At 43.6% G+C, this 16,118-nt stretch overlaps 1 protein-coding gene across 1 annotated transcript in view; it reads left to right on the top strand.

Annotated features, from left to right (window-relative positions):
- The window catches only part of LOC306921289 (slit homolog 1 protein-like), a gene marked incomplete at its 5' end in the record, with an annotated part of 96,443 nt that extends 80,791 nt beyond the window's left edge, over positions 1-15,652 (top strand). Inside the window, 8 exons of the mRNA XM_079498398.1 lie at positions 301-438; positions 1,717-1,972; positions 2,369-2,499; positions 6,469-6,623; positions 8,272-8,489; positions 9,733-9,857; positions 9,984-10,225; positions 15,284-15,652. Of these exons, the coding sequence (XP_079354524.1) occupies positions 301-438; positions 1,717-1,972; positions 2,369-2,499; positions 6,469-6,623; positions 8,272-8,489; positions 9,733-9,857; positions 9,984-10,225; positions 15,284-15,555 (1,537 nt within the window). The 3' untranslated portion in view covers positions 15,556-15,652. The remainder of the gene's footprint in view (positions 1-300; positions 439-1,716; positions 1,973-2,368; positions 2,500-6,468; positions 6,624-8,271; positions 8,490-9,732; positions 9,858-9,983; positions 10,226-15,283) is intronic.
- Positions 15,653-16,118: the final 466 nt, after the last annotated feature.

Below are 16,118 nucleotides of genomic sequence, written 5' to 3'. Positions count from 1 at the left end.
AGTGTTTTTATATTATATGCCAGGTGAGCTTAAAAATACACTCACTGTTCAGTTTTTGCTGACCTCAGTACAGAGGTCCAAAACAGCCCCAAATATAACGTGTGTGTGTGTGTGTGTGTGTGTGTGTGTGTGTGTGTGTGTGTGTGTGTGTGTGTGTGTGTGTGTGTGTGTGTGTGTGTGTGTGTGTGTGTGTGTGTGTGTGTGTGTGTGTGTGTGTGTGTGTGTGTGTGTGTGTGTGTGTGTGTGTGTGTGTGTGTGTGTGTGTGTGTGTGTGTGCGTATGTGTGCGTGCGTGCGGTAGGTGTGTGTGCATCCCAGGCTGGGTGGGTGCTGACTGCAGTATAGATTATAATGAGTGTACGGACCACCGCTGTCAGAACGGAGCTCGCTGTGTGGACCATCTCGACGGATACAGCTGTGTGTGTCCCCTGGGATACAGGTGAGAACTCACACACACATACACACACACGTTTGTATTGTTTTACAGAACATCAACATTTTAGCATGACAAATTTTATGAATGGCACTTTTACATATTTTTGGGATATTTTTTAACTGTGGGCCTAAAGCCGATTCTCTCCGTACCTGGGACGACAGACAGGGCCTTCTCTGTGGCTGCCCTACCCTCTGGAAGGCACATTCAAAACCTCTGTGGCTGCCCTCACCCTCTGGAAGGCACATTTAAAACCTCTGTGGCTGCCCTCACCCTCTGGAAGGCACATTCAAAACCTCTGTGGCTGCCCTCACCCTCTGGAAGGCACATTCAAAACCTCTGTGGCTGCCCTCACCCTCTGGAAGGCACATTCAAAACCTCTGTGGCTGCCCTCACCCTCTGGAAGGCACATTCAAAACCTCTGTGGCTGCCCTCACCCTCTGGAAGGCACATTCAAAACCACCCTGACAACCCACTGGTTCACAATAACCTTCCCGAGTTGACTTTGATTTCAACTCGTAACTTTTAGTGTTTTATTGCTTTTCATTTCTTCTTACTTCTTGTTCTCTCCCCCGGGCCCCTACACATTCAAAGCGTCTTTGGGTACTTAATAGAAAACGCTATATAAATCCCAGATATTATTATTATTATTACATAAAGTTGGATTGGATTATCGGAAATTCAACACTTTGAGAAAAGTGTGTTCGCCTGCGCTAAATGTCAAAGCAATCTTTTTTTTTCTCCTTGCTATTTTCTCTTGCTAAAGACGGTTATTTCATGTCATGGCAGTAAAGTTATTTGGTTGATGGAATTACCCCATCAAACAGTTATTGATTTCCACTTTTCCACAGATATACAAGCTCACGACGTGTCACATTCGTGATGCGTTATCAACTTGTAGATCTGCTATTTACTGAGCGCTACATGGGCACACAAATTATACGTATAAATTCATGGAGTTTTTTTTTATTTTGTCGCATTCCTAAGCGAATAATTCAATGACTCCATTCATTCAAGGCTTCATAGTAATAGTGAACTACTCCTTTAAAACCACACTAACAGCATCTGCACCAGTGACGGACGAGGGACCAATTTTCACTGACATTTTGCTTCCCCACCACTTCTTCCTTCCTTCCTTCCTTCCTTCCTTCCTTCCTTCCTTCCTTCCTTCCTTCCTTCCCCCCCACCTTCCTTCCTTCCCCCCCACCTTCCTTCCTTCCTTCCTTCCTTCCTTCCTTCCTTCCTTCCTTCCTTCCTTCCTTCCTTCCTTCCTTCCTGCGACAGCGGCGATCTGTGCGAGGTGGCCCCTCCTCTTCTTCCTCCTCCCCCTCCTCCCCCGCCGTCGTCACCTTGCCAACAGGCCCGGTGCGAGAACGGCGCCCCCTGTGTGGAGAAGGGCGGCACTGCGGCGTGCGAGTGTCTGCCCGGCTTCGAGGGCCAGCGCTGTGAGAAGCTGCTCAGCGTCAACTTTGTGGACAGAGACTCCTACGTCCAGCTGGGCGACCTGAAGAACTGGCCCCAGGCCAACATCACGCTGCAGGTGAGTGCACACACACGCACATGCACACACACACACACACACACACACACACACACACACACCCCAAAACACACAGTTGTTTTTTTGTGGGAACCCCAGCGGTTTTTGTATTATTGTATTCCTAATTCATGTTACTGAGGTTAAGTTTAGGAATAAGGTTAGGTTTGGGCATAGTTTAAAACAGACACCATTGAGCACCATTTTGTAGATCTGATATTTTTCAGATGTTATTATTTTAGCTATTATTATAGCTAAAAATGCCAGAAACGTGTAAACGTGCCATTCATAATCGTTGATGTCTTCACGTGTGTGTGTGTGTGTGTGTGTGTGTGTGTGTGTGTGTGTGTGTGTGTGTGTGTGTGTGTCTGTGCGTGTGTGTGTCTGTGCGTGTTGTAGGTATCGACAGCAGAGGATAATGGTATCTTGCTGTACAATGGAGACAATGAGCCCATCGCGGTGGAGCTGCACCAGGGTCACGTCAGAGTCAGCTACGACCCTGGAAACCAGCCTGTTACCGCTATCTACAGGTACACACACACACACACACACACACACACACACACACACACACACACACACACACACACACACACACACACCTATCTGTGCACACGCATTGAGCTGATTAAATATGCATGGAAGTCCTTCCTATTACGCGCAGATTCGTTTTTGACGGCGTGTAATATGAACTGAAAGAGGATAGCGGCTTGTATCCGCTCTCCGTGTGTTCTAACAACTATTTTTAATACAGCCTACAAATGAATGAAGGTGCTTACTGAGGTGTCAAAGGAAGGAGGTTAAAAGGACTGCTGACACTTTTTGAGTGGTGCAACCACTCCAAGGAACAGCAATGTCCGACGTCCGTGTTAACCTATGTGACTATGTATGTGTGTGCTGTGTGACTATGAGTACCAGTAGGGGCAAAAGTGGCGCTGTTGTGCCAGAAACAGAGAGAGAGAGAGATAGTGCTGCACTGTTGCCTGCTAATGAGAGAGAGAGAGAGAGGGGGGGGGGGGGGGGCCTGGGGGCAGGGGAGAGGGGAGTTGCACCACTCAGTTGACAGAGTGTGATTTTTTTTATGTGAGTTCATGTGTAACCATTTAGGCCATTGTTTGCTACTTTAACCACCCAAGCCATGAGGCCGATTCTAAAATAAATTCTTCTAAAACTGTTTTCTGAACAACATACTGTATGTTGCTATATCAGTGTTGCTCAACCCTGTCGATGTCAAGGACCTGTATTTGACCTCAGACCCCTATCTTAAAATATTTTGTTCCAAGGACCCCCAGAAGCAAATATTTGAGTAAAAAAAAAAGCAAAAGCTTTCCTCAATTAAAAACAAAAATTAAATGATCATTTTTTTCATGACGAAATTAAAGAAAAATCTAACAAATGTTTAAGAAGTAGTGAAATATGGAGAGGTTTCTGTCTGACAGCAACAATATTTATTTTTCAATTCAAAATGTTCTCCCAATTAAGACATTGGGAGTCACTATAGTGCAGCAACAGCACCCGGACACCACCCCCACTTATATATTTACACACTGTTTTGGAATATCGACAACTCACTGTAGAATTACAATTTAGGCATTTAGCAGAATTTGTATTGGCTGCTTAATTTTAATAATAATGAGAGCCCAGAGGCGGTCGACAGCTCGCCTTGTGCGTAACAACTTAATTAATTGCTGAGTGGCTGGGCGGTAGTTTGAGACTGGATCTGATTCCAACCATTTGGAACATCTAATAATGATAATAATACATTTTATTCATAATGCACTTTAGATTTTTTCAAATCACATAGCGCTACAGGGTTTAAAAACAACAATAATAATAATAATAATAATAATAATAGTAATAATAACATAATAATTCTCCAACAACATAAGACCCTTCTTGGGGTAAAAACTTGATTAAAAATGAATCAAGGCGTAATGAACTAACACAGGGGAGATGGTGGGTCCACGCCTATGATTTTAATATCTCCCCTCTAGGCATTCATTTTGATCACTGTTGGGGGGTATGTTTTCATCCCTGCCTGCTGGTCAGGCTGAATTTAAAAGGCATGCATTTCCATGTTTGATAACATGACAATTTTATAATTTACTAAATATTAAATTAGCCATATTAATCCTGGCATCCCCATTGCTCCAAAATTAAATACAAATATAGCAAGTAGCCTATCTACAAGCTCACAATAAGCATTATGAGCTTGTAGAATGGCTATGTTCAGCATCTGTCGTATACAAAGGAGTAGGATATAGGGCTTAGGTGGTTAATTATTTTATTTTATTTTTTACAAATTGAACTCTGACTGACGCACACAGTTTTGTGTTAGCAAGAGCTTTTTTGTAACAGAGAGGGCACAGGTTTGAGTTCCATGACTGCAAAAGGCACACAAAATGCTAACATTGGCACAAGGGAGGTGTGAGACAGAGGATTTTTATTTGAAAATAAGCTCTTTTTAAAAATGTAGTCAATTAAATGAAGTCCCTCACATCTGTATTACATCCTGCACATAATTCTACATCCATTCAAATGCTGAACTCTGACTGGGGGAGTCTGGGGTTGTTGCTCTGAGTCCAATGATCATTACCTCTGACTGGGGAGGGAGTCTGGGGTTGTTGCTCTGACTGGGGAGGGAGTCTGGGGTTGTTGCTCTGAGTCCAATGATCATTACTGAACTCTGACTGGGGAGGGAGTCTGGGGTTGTTGCTCTGAGTCTGACTGGGGAGGGAGTCTGGGGTTGTTGCTCTGAGTCTGACTGGGGAGGGAGTCTGGGGTTGTTGCTCTGAGTCCAATGATCATTACCAAAGGTTGACTGGGGAGGGAGTCTGGGGTTGTTGCTCTGAGTCCAATGATCATTACCAAAGGTTGACTGGGGAGGGAGTCTGGGGTTGTTGCTCTGAGTCCAATGATCATTACTGAACTCTGACTGGGGAGGGAGTCTGGGGTTGTTGCTCTGAGTCTGACTGGGGAGGGAGTCTGGGGTTGTTGCTCTGAGTCCAATGATCATTACCAAAGGTTGACTGGGGAGGGAGTCTGGGGTTGTTGCTCTGAGTCTGACTGGGGAGGGAGTCTGGGGTTGTTGCTCTGAGTCTGACTGGGGAGGGAGTCTGGGGTTGTTGCTCTGAGTCCAATGATCATTACTGACTGGGGAGGGTGTCTGGGGTTGTTGCTCTGAGTCCAATGATCATTACTGACTGGGGAGGGAGTCTGGGGTTGTTGCTCTGAGTCCAATGATCATTACCAAAGAACTCTGACTGGGGAGGGAGTCTGGGGTTGTTGCTCTGAGTCCAATGATCATTACCAAAGGTTGTCATGCATACGGACAATCAACATATGTATTTTGATGTGGTATCATAATTAAATGTGTTAATTTGGCACACTGACTACTAATATCAACAAAATAAGAACATGGCACTTTGGCACATGTCAAAAAGGTTGCCTATAGAGGGTATGCGCGTGACATCATCATCAAACCCGGAAGTTATGCAGGAATGCCTACTGAGTGTCAAAAAACTACTTTCTGGCCTTGACAGCCCATGCATCCAAACAGAGAAGTCCTATCTGATTGCATTAAACAACGTTAAACAATGTTAAACTCACTGCATGTTGCTTTGCCACTCGATTTGCCACTCGATGTGCCATTCACTTTAAGCATGCGCATACCCTCTTTACCCCAGTGCCTGGTGTAATATACCCTCTTTACCCCAGTGCCTGGTGTAACATACCCTCTATACCCCAGTGCCTGGTGTAATATACCCTCTATACCCCAGTGCCTGGTGTAATATACCCTCTATACCCCAGTGCCTGGTGTAATATACCCTCTATACCCCAGTGCCTGGTGTAATATACCCTCTATACCCCAGTGCCTGGTGTAATATACCCTCTATACCCCAGTGCCTGGTGTAATATACCCTCTATACCCCAGTGCCTGGTGTAATATACCCTCTATACCCCAGTGCCTGGTGTAATATACCCTCTATACCCCAGTGCCTGGTGTAATATACCCGGCCTCTATACCCCAGTGCCTGGTGTAATATACCCTCTATACCCCAGTGCCTGGTGTAATATACCCTCTATACCCCAGTGCCTGGTGTAATATACCCTCTATACCCCAGTGCCTGGTGTAATATACCCTCTATACCCCAGTGCCTGGTGTAATATACCCTCTATACCCCAGTGCCTGGTGTAATATACCCTCTATACCCCAGTGCCTGGTGTAATATACCCTCTATACCCCAGTGCCTGGTGTAATATACCCTCTATACCCCAGTGCCTGGTGTAATATACCCTCTATACCCCAGTGCCTGGTGTAATATACCCTCTATACCCCAGTGCCTGGTGTAATATACCCTCTATACCCCAGTGCCTGGTGTAATATACCCTCTATACCCCAGTGCCTGGTGTAATATACCCGGCCTCTATACCCCAGTGCCTGGTGTAAGCTTGTCAGTTGTAAATTCCCGCTCCATGAAACCAACGTGTCCACGCAGTGCCGAGACGGTGAACGATGGCCACTTCCACACGGTGGAGCTGGTGACCTTTGACCGCATGGTGAACCTGTCGGTGGACGGAGGTGTGCCCACCACGCTGGACAGCCTGGGGAGGAGTGGGCCGCTGAGTGGAGAGGCCCCGCTGTATGTAGGAGGTAAGACCCCCCCCCCCAAATACATACTGTATGTAGGAGGTAAGACCCCCCCAAATACATACTGTATGTAGGAGGTAAGACCCCCCCAAATACATACTGTATGTAGGAGGTAAGACCCCCCCCAAATACATACTGTATGTAGGAGGTAAGACCCCCCCCCCCAAATACATACTGTATATAGGAGGTAAGACCCCCCCCCAAATACATACTGTATGTAGGAGGTAAGACCCCCCCCCCCAAATACATACTGTATGTAGGAGGTAAGACCCCCCCCCCCAAATACATACTGTATGTAGGAGGTAAGACCCCCCCCCCCCAAATACATACTGTATGTAGGAGGTAAGACCCCCCCCCCCAATACATACTGTATGTAGGAGGTAAGACCCCCCCCCCCCCAATACATACTGTATGTAGGAGGTAAGACCCCCCCCCAAATACATACTGTATATAGGAGGTAAGACCCCCCCCCCCAAATACATACTGTATATAGGAGGTAAGACCCCCCCCCCCAAATACATACTGTATGTAGGAGGTAAGACCCCCCCCCCCCCAAATACATACTGTATGTAGGAGGTAAGACCCCCCCCAAATACATACTGTATGTAGGAGGTAAGACCCCCCCCCCAAATACATACTGTATGTAGGAGGTAAGACCCCCCCCAAATACATACTGTATGTAGGAGGTAAGACCCCCCCCCCCCCCAATACATACTGTATGTAGGAGGTAAGACCCCCCCCCCAAATACATACTGTATATAGGAGGTAAGACCCCCCCCCAAATACATACTGTATATAGGAGGTAAGACCCCCCATCCCCAAATACATACTGTATGTAGGAGGTAAGACCCCCCCCCAAATACATACTGTATGTAGGAGGTAAGACCCCCCCCCCCCAATACATACTGTATGTAGGAGGTAAGACCCCCCCCCCCAAATACATACTGTATGTAGGAGGTAAGACCCCCCCCCCCCCCCAATACATACTGTATGTAGGAGGTAAGACCCCCCCCCCCCAAATACATACTGTATGTAGGAGGTAAGATCCCCATACATACTGTACTGTACTGTATGTGGGACTCCCAAATTCATACTGTATGGGGGAGGTAAGACCCCATGTTATTCACCACCAAATACATACTGTACTGAGTGGACAGGCCCCTATCTGCTATGTTTAGAGTGCAACACCCGAGCACAACCAAACATAAAATGACTTAACTTTTAGTTCTATACTGGATCTCATCTCCACTAGTCCCTCCCTAGTATTTTAGTCTTGTCCAACTATTGTCTATTCCTAATCCTAAACCGCAACCTGAATCTTTTTGTAATTGTAAATTTAACTCTTAAGAAAAACCTTAATTTCTTTTAACCATAAAACAAGCATTTTTCAAATGAGGACCAGGGAAATGGTGCTCACATAATTAAATGTACATTTCTTAAATTCCTACTACACTTCCTGGCTACACTTACTCCTTGGTAACGCACACACGCACGCACGCACGCACGCACGCACACACACGCGCACATGCGCACACACGCACACACGCACACCTTGAATTTGTTTTGTCATGCCCTTTTCTCTCTCTCCTGCTCCCTGCTTCACTAATCTGTCTCTCTCTCTCTCTCTCCACATCCCCTGGCCTCCCCCCAGGCATGCCCGAGGAGGTGCTGCCCTCCTCCTCCCAGGGCGGTCTCTCCTCGCAGGCGCTCAACTACTCCAGCTTCCACGGCTGCATCCGGAACCTGTACGTCAACCACGAGCTGCAGGACTTCACCAGGAGCCACATGAACCCGGGGGTGGTGCCGGGCTGTCAGCCGTGTCAGAAGCTCTACTGCCTGCACGGCCTCTGTCAGCCCAACGCTGCACAGGTAGCTAGTGGTGGAAAGAAAGTACTCACTTTGGTTTTGATTGTTTGTTTTTTACTTGAGTAAAAGTATCAATACTGCAACATGTAAACTACAAGTAAATGGCCATAATTCAAAATGTTGAGTAAAAGTACAAACTATAAAACTTTGTACCAAAAAGTGGAAATTACTCATTGTGCAGAATGTCACTATGTCATTATTTTTTTTTTATAAAGATATTTTGAAAATACCAGATCTACAAGCTCAAAATGTGTCACATCGCGATGTATTGTGAGCTTGTAGATCGGCTATTTTCAAATGGCCAAAATGTACTGTATATAGGGCTGAAGCGGTAATAATGTTTTTTGTGTTTCTTCGGGACACAAATTAGAGACACAGAAGAGACTGCTACTTTTGAGTTGTAACCCTTGAATTTGAATATGGGACTAGTTCGCCCCAAAAGGGATTTAGGGCTCCATCTTGTGCCACCCTTATCCCTAATTTGCCATTTTTTACTATTTTGAAATACATTTTAAAATAGTTCAACTAGCCTAATCTACATCGAGACATTGTGAGCTTGTAGATCGGCTATTTGAACTATTTTAAAAGGTTTTTTTTAAATAGTAAAAAATGGCAAATTAGTTAAAGGATAAGGGTTAAGGGATAGATATAGCCCTTATTCTCTATAGATTACACACCCCGTGAAGCCTTGAATTGTTTTGTTTTTTCCTTTTTACATTCCTAAGCCAACAATTTGATAACCGGGTGTGCATAGGCTGCTCTTCTGGTAGGAGACACAAAGGAGACCCGTCTCCATAGGGAACCACTGCTGGTCATCACATTTTTGGCTTAGGAATGCGACAAAAACAAAACAAAAACAATTCATGAATTCAAGGCTTCATGGGGTAAGTAATTGATAGAAAAAAGGTCATTTTGAAGGTGATCTACCGGTATCTCTTTATTAAATTTAGACCTGACGAAATTTAAAAAAAATCTTCTAAATCCTGACAGCTTTCTGAAATACCTGATTCTATATCAGTGGTGCTCAACCTTTTTCATTTCAAGGACCCCCATAATTATCTGTATTTGGCTGTGGTTCCCCCATCTGAACATATGTAGTTCCCGGGACCCCCCAGAAGCAAAGATTTTAGTTAAAAACGTTCGCTGTGAAAGAATATATATTCAAAGATTTGCGCCACATTTTCACGATTTTTCAAAATTAGCAGACTTACAAGTATATTGAACTAAATGTCTTCCTCCTCTACAGGGTCCTCAGTGCTACTGTCAACCAGGCTGGACGGGACAGCACTGTGACCAGCCAACATCAGGGGGCGCTGCAGCGGAGGTGGATGCTGCCACGGTGACAGAAGCTAACCCCTGTCAAGGCAACAAGTGAGTTCTCTGTTGTGTAGTTTTTTCATTTTGTCAATGAAAAAAGGTAGTGCAACGAACATTTTTGTGTCATAGTTCGAGTCGACGAAATGACTGTCCCTCTGTCTGTGGTATGTATTCCTGCAGGTGTGTGAAGGGTTCGTGTGTGGCGCTAGACGCACAGACGTACCGCTGCGACTGTGACGAGGGCTACCGCGGTGCCCTGTGTCAACTGCAGGAGGAGCTAGCGCCGGCGGTGGCAGAGGCAGCGGCAGCAGAAGGAACATCATGCCAGGGCCTACGGTGTCAACATGGACAGTGCCAGGAGACCGAGGACGGGCCACGCTGTGTCTGTGACCAAGGCTTCAATGGGGAGAACTGTGACACAGGTGAGAGAAGTGTGTCTGTGACCAAGGCTTCAATGGGGAGAACTGTGACAAAGGGAAGGGAAATCAAGCGGTCAAGAGACACACATTTCGACGGGTTCTGGAACCCGATCATTTTGACAATCTGGATCGTCAGGTATATACCTGGCGAAGGCCGGTTAGGTCAAAACGTTGTTTCTTTGTCCTCTACTTTCTCTTCACAGGTGAGAGAACTCCCCATCAGTGTTCATTTTGTCACTAGAATTGAGGAAAAATGTTCGTCCGACTACCTTTTTTTCATTGACGAAAACTAAGCTATGAGGACTAAATAAAAGTCAAAACAATATATTTGTTTTATAAATGTTGTAAAAAGGTGTTTGAACAGCTAAAGCTGTCTGTGGCAGTTCACCCTGCCGCTAAGACTGAATTGCACAAATGGGGTTAAAGTTTGAATTATCTTGCAGAGTGATATGTGTTTGACACTATTGTTTGATTGATGATTGATTGTTAATTAATTGGCTCAAGTGTAGGGAGCATACCAACTGTGGATTTGTGTGGGGAACACACCAACATTGGTTTTGGATATAGGGTGTACCAAAATCTCCTGGAGGGGGCGTCAACATATGTGTCACGTGGTAGCGGCCGCCATACTTGCTGGCTTGTCTGGTTTGTTTACATTGAGCGACTATCCGTGTGCTTGTATACGTTCTTTTTTTAAACTGACCTCACAATGGTGCAGACTTGCTCAGTAAATAAGTGCCACAGCAGGTCACGTCGAGGAAATGAGCCAGAAAACGGAATTAGATGTTCAGCTTTCCAGCATGGAGACAGCATCAAGGAACCCAGATTGACGAGTTTACAAAAAGACGTAGAATGGCTTGGATCGGCGCACAGGCGCAGAGACATAATGTTCAACAAAGTATCTAAGCACAGCCGTGTTTGTTCACAACATTTTCCTTGTCCTTGTAATGTATTTGGGCCCGACGTTCTTTCTATCCACCCTGGTGTTGGTTCACTATGTTGTCGCCAAGAACGAGCTTAATATTTACAAATACATACCACCGTCACTCTATTCTGAGTGATGTGGGCTAGAATTTAATGCCCACGAGAGGGCCGTCCCAAGCTTTTCAGACGCCGCCCCCCTCTTGGTGACGTACACGTTCTCACACGCTATAGAGAACTCTTATCTTTAAATATATTATGTGGATAATTTATGTGGAGTGTTATGTGACAGTATTATGTGACACTTTAAAATGTTTTATGAATTGTGATGTCTCTGGACATTGAGAATGCACTGGTTCGATTGTGGAATCAATCCAGGGATGGTTTGGTCCATGAGTATTTTGCCTAGTTTTGGGTAATTGGAAGAGCTGATTCAAGTGCCTTGTTGCACACACTACCTCGCACTGAATCAAAGTGTGACACTGTCCTGCCTCCCAACATTCAGTTGAGCAGGTATGTGATGTCGGTACTAGACCAAGTGTACTGGGATAGAGCTTAGGACAGAGATTCAGTGGTTGTACTATTTTGAAACTCGTGAGTGAGGCATGATATTATAGGTAGCATATCGATATCGGCCCGATATTTCATAAAATAAAATGCAATATCGGTTTCACCGATATTGACCGATGATAGATTTTGACCGATATTTCACCAATATTGACGCAATAATAATGTCACCGTTAATGGCTTTGAAAATGAAAACAAACAAAAGAATCAGCAATGACCTCAATATAATCATAATATATAATGTAATCTAGGCCTATCGGTATCGGCCGATTTGACACTGCATACTACCGGATATTGGTATCGCCCAAAATCAATATCGTGCATCTTACTGTAGGTTTCGGAAAAGTACTTTGTACAGTTCACTGAAGCAGCAATTTCATATCACGGCGTCCTCAGTTCAGGTGAAGGTATGGGTTTGAATGAGTTCACTGCTGACTGATGAATATATCTATTATACAAAGGCAGAGGCCTTTGTATAAGGTCTGTTTGGGGAGACCTTGAGATTAGATTAGTTTAGATTACATTTATTGTCACTGCACATAGTATACAAATACTTTGACAATGAAATGTGTGAAAGTGTGTGAAAAATTCCACACTCAAGGAGTGTAGTGCAGCTATCTTCCATCTGAAAGCCATACTTGTAGCCTTACAACATGATTGGTAGGCGGTAGCACAAAAATGCAATTGTAGTAGTTACAATACTTTAGAGATCGAATGATACATTTTAGCTAAGTCAATACGGATTTTCTTTTACGAAATGACCAATTTATTCTACAGTATATATGTATATGACAGAGATGACATTAGGTCATTCTGTTCCCTGGGGAGTGGCCACTTACACAGTCACAAGATATGTGACGCTGAGCTCCTCATTGAAAGATAAGATCTTTTCATAGCTCAAAACCACACAGAATCTGATATTTACCCTTGAAAATAATGAGATATGTGCCCCACAACAGCCTAGAAATTACATTTTCTGATCTTGTGCGTAAGTGCACTCTAAATCTTCTGATTTGTGTCATTCTATAGAATTCTGATGTGATTCTGATATACAGTATAGTCACAGCCTCTTATGGAGATTCATATAAGGTTGGCAACCTTATATGAATCTCCATAAGAGGCTGTGACTATACTGTATATGACATAGTGATCTGGTAAATGCTGATGATGTTACTTTTACATTTTACGAATTTCTATTTATTTACATGTATATATTACATGTATATCGTCTCAGTCGGGTGGAAAACTCCTGTCTTAAACTGTTACTTTTCAGGATTCAAATTCAAAAATAGCAAAAGCGGCAGATCTGCAAGCTCAAAATATGTCACTTTGTGTTGTGTTTTTAGCTTGCAGGTCTGCTACTTTTGATGCCTTTGTGTGACGCTGATCATTAATTTACGAGAAAAAAAGAAGAAAGAAATCCCACAAAAAGCAGTGTTGGAAAAGTAATTTACTTTAAGTAAAAGTGTCAATACTGCAATATAGAAATACTCTGAGTCTGTAAAGTTCCGGAATTCGAAGTGTACTTGGGTAAAAGTACAAAAGCATTGGCATCAAAATGTACTTAAAGTACCAAAAGTAAAAGTACTCATTGTGCAGAATGTCCCATTTCACGTATTCAAATGTATACAAATATTTTGAAAATAGCAGATCTACAAGCTCACAATGCATCGCATCGCGGCGTAAAAGTACAATATTTGCATCCAAAATGTAGTGGAGTAGAAGTAAAAGTATTGGAAATTGGAAATACTGAAGTAAAGTACAAATTCTTAAGTAAATGTACTTGGTTACTTTACACTACTGACAAAAAGTTAGAATAAGCTAAGTGGTTTCTGCCCAACAACAGCCATATTCATCTGACCAAGTGTCTCCAGCATGTGAGGACACATTGTCTCGACTGTCACTGGCTTGTTCTGTCCAAGGCTGCGTTCGAATTCATAGGGTTGTTCCCTACTCCCCATGCGGGGATCCAGACTTAATAGTGATGATTTCAGACAGTATTCCCTATATGGGGAGCACCGAGTCTGACGTCAATATCGGTAGAGGGCACTATAAGTCTGCGGGTTCATGTACTTTTTATTTGCATTGTAATCCCCATAGGGTTTTTTCAGATCGTCTCATTAAGAACTGTTTGAAAAATAAACAAATCATCCCGGCCGTTTCACTCATATGGATATGAAGAATCAACTGACTACAAGAAACCAGTCAAAACGTTAATGTTACTGCTGCTGAATTAGTTACATTTTCGCTAGAAACAGACTGTATCAAATAAGTGAGTGCAGGCTGTCGTGAACAATAGAGAGCCACCTCCCTGGACAGTTTGTTAAATTATTTTTAAATTCATGGATGAATGAAGGCTACAGTATGTTTATGATAAAAAGGTTATTCTCTTAAAATAACATAGGCCTAATTATTATTATCAAAAAATTAATATTATATCCATATTATCCAACAATATGAAAACAGTGCACCACCTTGACAATATAAAACATCATCAGCATTAACCACATGAACCCCGCTATGCCTGGGGGGGAATACGCCAAAAATCGGCTACTTTTGTTAAAGAATTCCCAAAAGTAGCTGATCTACAAGCTCACAATACGGATGTTTGGTGTTAACAGAAACAGCATTCCAATAAATTACTATCTAGGCCTACATAACAAGGTTTTAATGTATTTATCGCAATTCAATAAAATAATGTTATATAATATATATTTCATGGCAGGAATGAATGAATATTAAAACATCTGTTCGTGACATATGTTCGTGTCTCACATGCATGTATTTAGCCTTAGTTTGTGATAAAATAGGTTATTCTCGCAAATATATTCTACAGCAAGCAACTGATTCCTCTCCTAACGTCATGCGCTGGGTGAAACAATGAATCAGATTAATGCTATTGCAAATGAATACACTTGTTTTATTATAAATAAAATAAAACAATTGCAAATAAATGCACAGATCATTTGTCACGAGATCTGTAGCTTCAAGATCCACCAGGGAAGAAAAGAGAAGGGAAAACAAACGTTTAAAAAATACATTTGTGTTGGTTCAACTTCTGCCTCATCTGAGTTGGAGCATGCACGCATGCAGAAGCAGCGTGCGCAAACAAGTGCATATGCGCTCAAGAGCGAGCTTATGCAATGCATTATGGGGTAGATTTGCTTCGCTGCGGCAATGTAGTGACCATCGGATGGTCCCTACAATTCCGGTGCATTGTGGTATACTTCAGTCCACTACATTAGGGTGCAAAAATGCTCAATGCACATTCGGACACTATAACAAATTGGCGGAACCCCAAAGTAGTGCACTATATGGGGCATAGGGAATGAATTCGGACGCAGCCCAAGTGTCTCCAGCATGTGAGGGCACATTGTCTCGACTGTCACTGGCTTGTTCTGTCCAAGGAAAACTAAATAAAAACTAAGCTACGTCGACTAAATCAACTGTAGATTTAGTCGACTAAGATCTTAGAGTATTTAGTCGACTAAAAAACATACTAACACTAAAACATTTCAGGCGACTAAAATATGACTAAATTAAAATGTATTCATTCTACTCTGCTCCCACCAGAGTCCCTGTGTCAAGGTGAGGCGGTGAGGGACGTCCACCGGGCGCAGCGAGGCTCGGCCATGTGCCAGACGTCCAAAGCCTTCTCCTGGGTGGAATGCCGCGGCCGCTGCAGCCAGACGGGCATCGCAGCAGAGCCGGCGGGGGCCGACGCCTCGTGCTGCGCCCCCCTGAGGGTGCGGCGCCGACGGCTGACTTTTGAATGCGACGACGGAACGTCTTTCACACAGGACGTGGAGAAGCCCGTGGAGTGTGGCTGCAAGGACTGTGTGTAGTACTGTACGCTGATGATGTGGTGATGATGATGCACGAGGTACATACGCATGCACACGCACGCACGCACGCACGCACACACACGCACGCACGCACACACACACACACACACATGCATGCATGCATGCATGCATGCATGCACACCAAGGTTATAATGGTTTTGGATTTTTCATTATAGTTTAGTTTTAGTTAGTTTTGACTTTTTTTCTAATTCAGTTCGTTTTAGTAGAAACAGTACAGTTTCAGTTAGTTATCGTTTTTCTTTTCCTTTTATCATTTTTATTTAGTTCAGTAAACGAAAATGTTTTATTTATTTATTTTAGTTTTAGTTTTTTTGATTATTTTAATTGACTATAATAACCTTGACGCACGCACGCACGCACGCACGCACGCACGCACGCACGCACACACACACACACACACACACACACACACACACACACACAGCCAAATAGCCTCTTGCATCCATTGTGCAAAGATTCACACATTTAAACCATTAAAACCACTGATATTGCACCATACGATACGTTTTTCAGGTCTTACAGACTGAAACATAAGCACCTAA

This window comes from Electrona antarctica (genome assembly GCF_951216825.1).
Source record: "Electrona antarctica genome assembly, chromosome: 4".
Lineage (NCBI taxonomy): Eukaryota > Metazoa > Chordata > Actinopteri > Myctophiformes > Myctophidae > Electrona > Electrona antarctica.
This window is presented reverse-complemented; position numbering and strand designations above follow the sequence as displayed.